The sequence below is a fragment of the Aptenodytes forsteri genome, unplaced genomic scaffold (genome assembly GCF_000699145.1).
Source record: "Aptenodytes forsteri isolate BGI_AS27 unplaced genomic scaffold, ASM69914v1 Scaffold534, whole genome shotgun sequence".
In the NCBI taxonomy this organism is placed as follows: domain Eukaryota; kingdom Metazoa; phylum Chordata; class Aves; order Sphenisciformes; family Spheniscidae; genus Aptenodytes; species Aptenodytes forsteri.
Genome location: NW_008795712.1, coordinates 80,710 through 81,260, shown reverse-complemented (window position 1 = coordinate 81,260; position 551 = coordinate 80,710). Strand labels below are relative to the sequence as shown.

The window sequence follows — 551 nt, the reverse complement described above, 5'->3', positions numbered from 1 at the left end:
GGGGGGGGTGGGGGTGGCGGCGGGGGCGGGACGCCCCTCGGGCTCTCCCCCATCACTGCCCCTTCTTGTAGGCGCTTTTGATGATGGCGTTTTTGAAGAGAGTCACTAGAGGGGTCTGGCTGGGCTCCGAGGCGATGAAGCCCCCGTAGCGCTTGTCCTTCAAGGGCGCGTGCCAGCGGAAATGGCGCATGCGGTAGGAGCCGCCGGCCTTCTTCTCCTCCTCCTGGCCTTCCTCCTCCTCCTCTTCCTCCTCAGGCGGCACCCCGGTGCTGCCGAGCGCCAGCTCCCGCTTGAACTCCAGTGGGTAGCTCTCGGCCAACTCCTCCTCCACCCCGTTGGGGTAGACCTTGATGGGTCTCCTCTTGCGTCCCACCGGCTTTCCCCAGCGAAAGTGCTCCATGGAGTAGGAGCGTTTGCCTTCCTCCCGCTCCAGCCCGGTTCCCTGCTCTTCCTCGCGGCGGGACGGCAGGACGGTGGGCAACGATGCCGGCGGTGGGTTGCCCCCCGCCGCCTCCTCCCGTTTGTGCCCCCCGCCGCCGCTGCTGCTGTGC

At 68.1% G+C, this 551-nt stretch overlaps 1 protein-coding gene across 1 annotated transcript in view; it reads right to left on the bottom strand.

The window, feature by feature from the left end:
• Nucleotides 1-52: 52 nt before the first annotated feature.
• The window catches only part of POMC (proopiomelanocortin), a 1,468-nt gene continuing 969 nt past the window's right edge, over nt 53-551 (bottom strand). Inside the window, exon 3 of the mRNA XM_009283455.1 lies at nt 53-545. Within this exon, the coding sequence (XP_009281730.1) occupies nt 53-545 (493 nt within the window). The remainder of the gene's footprint in view (nt 546-551) is intronic.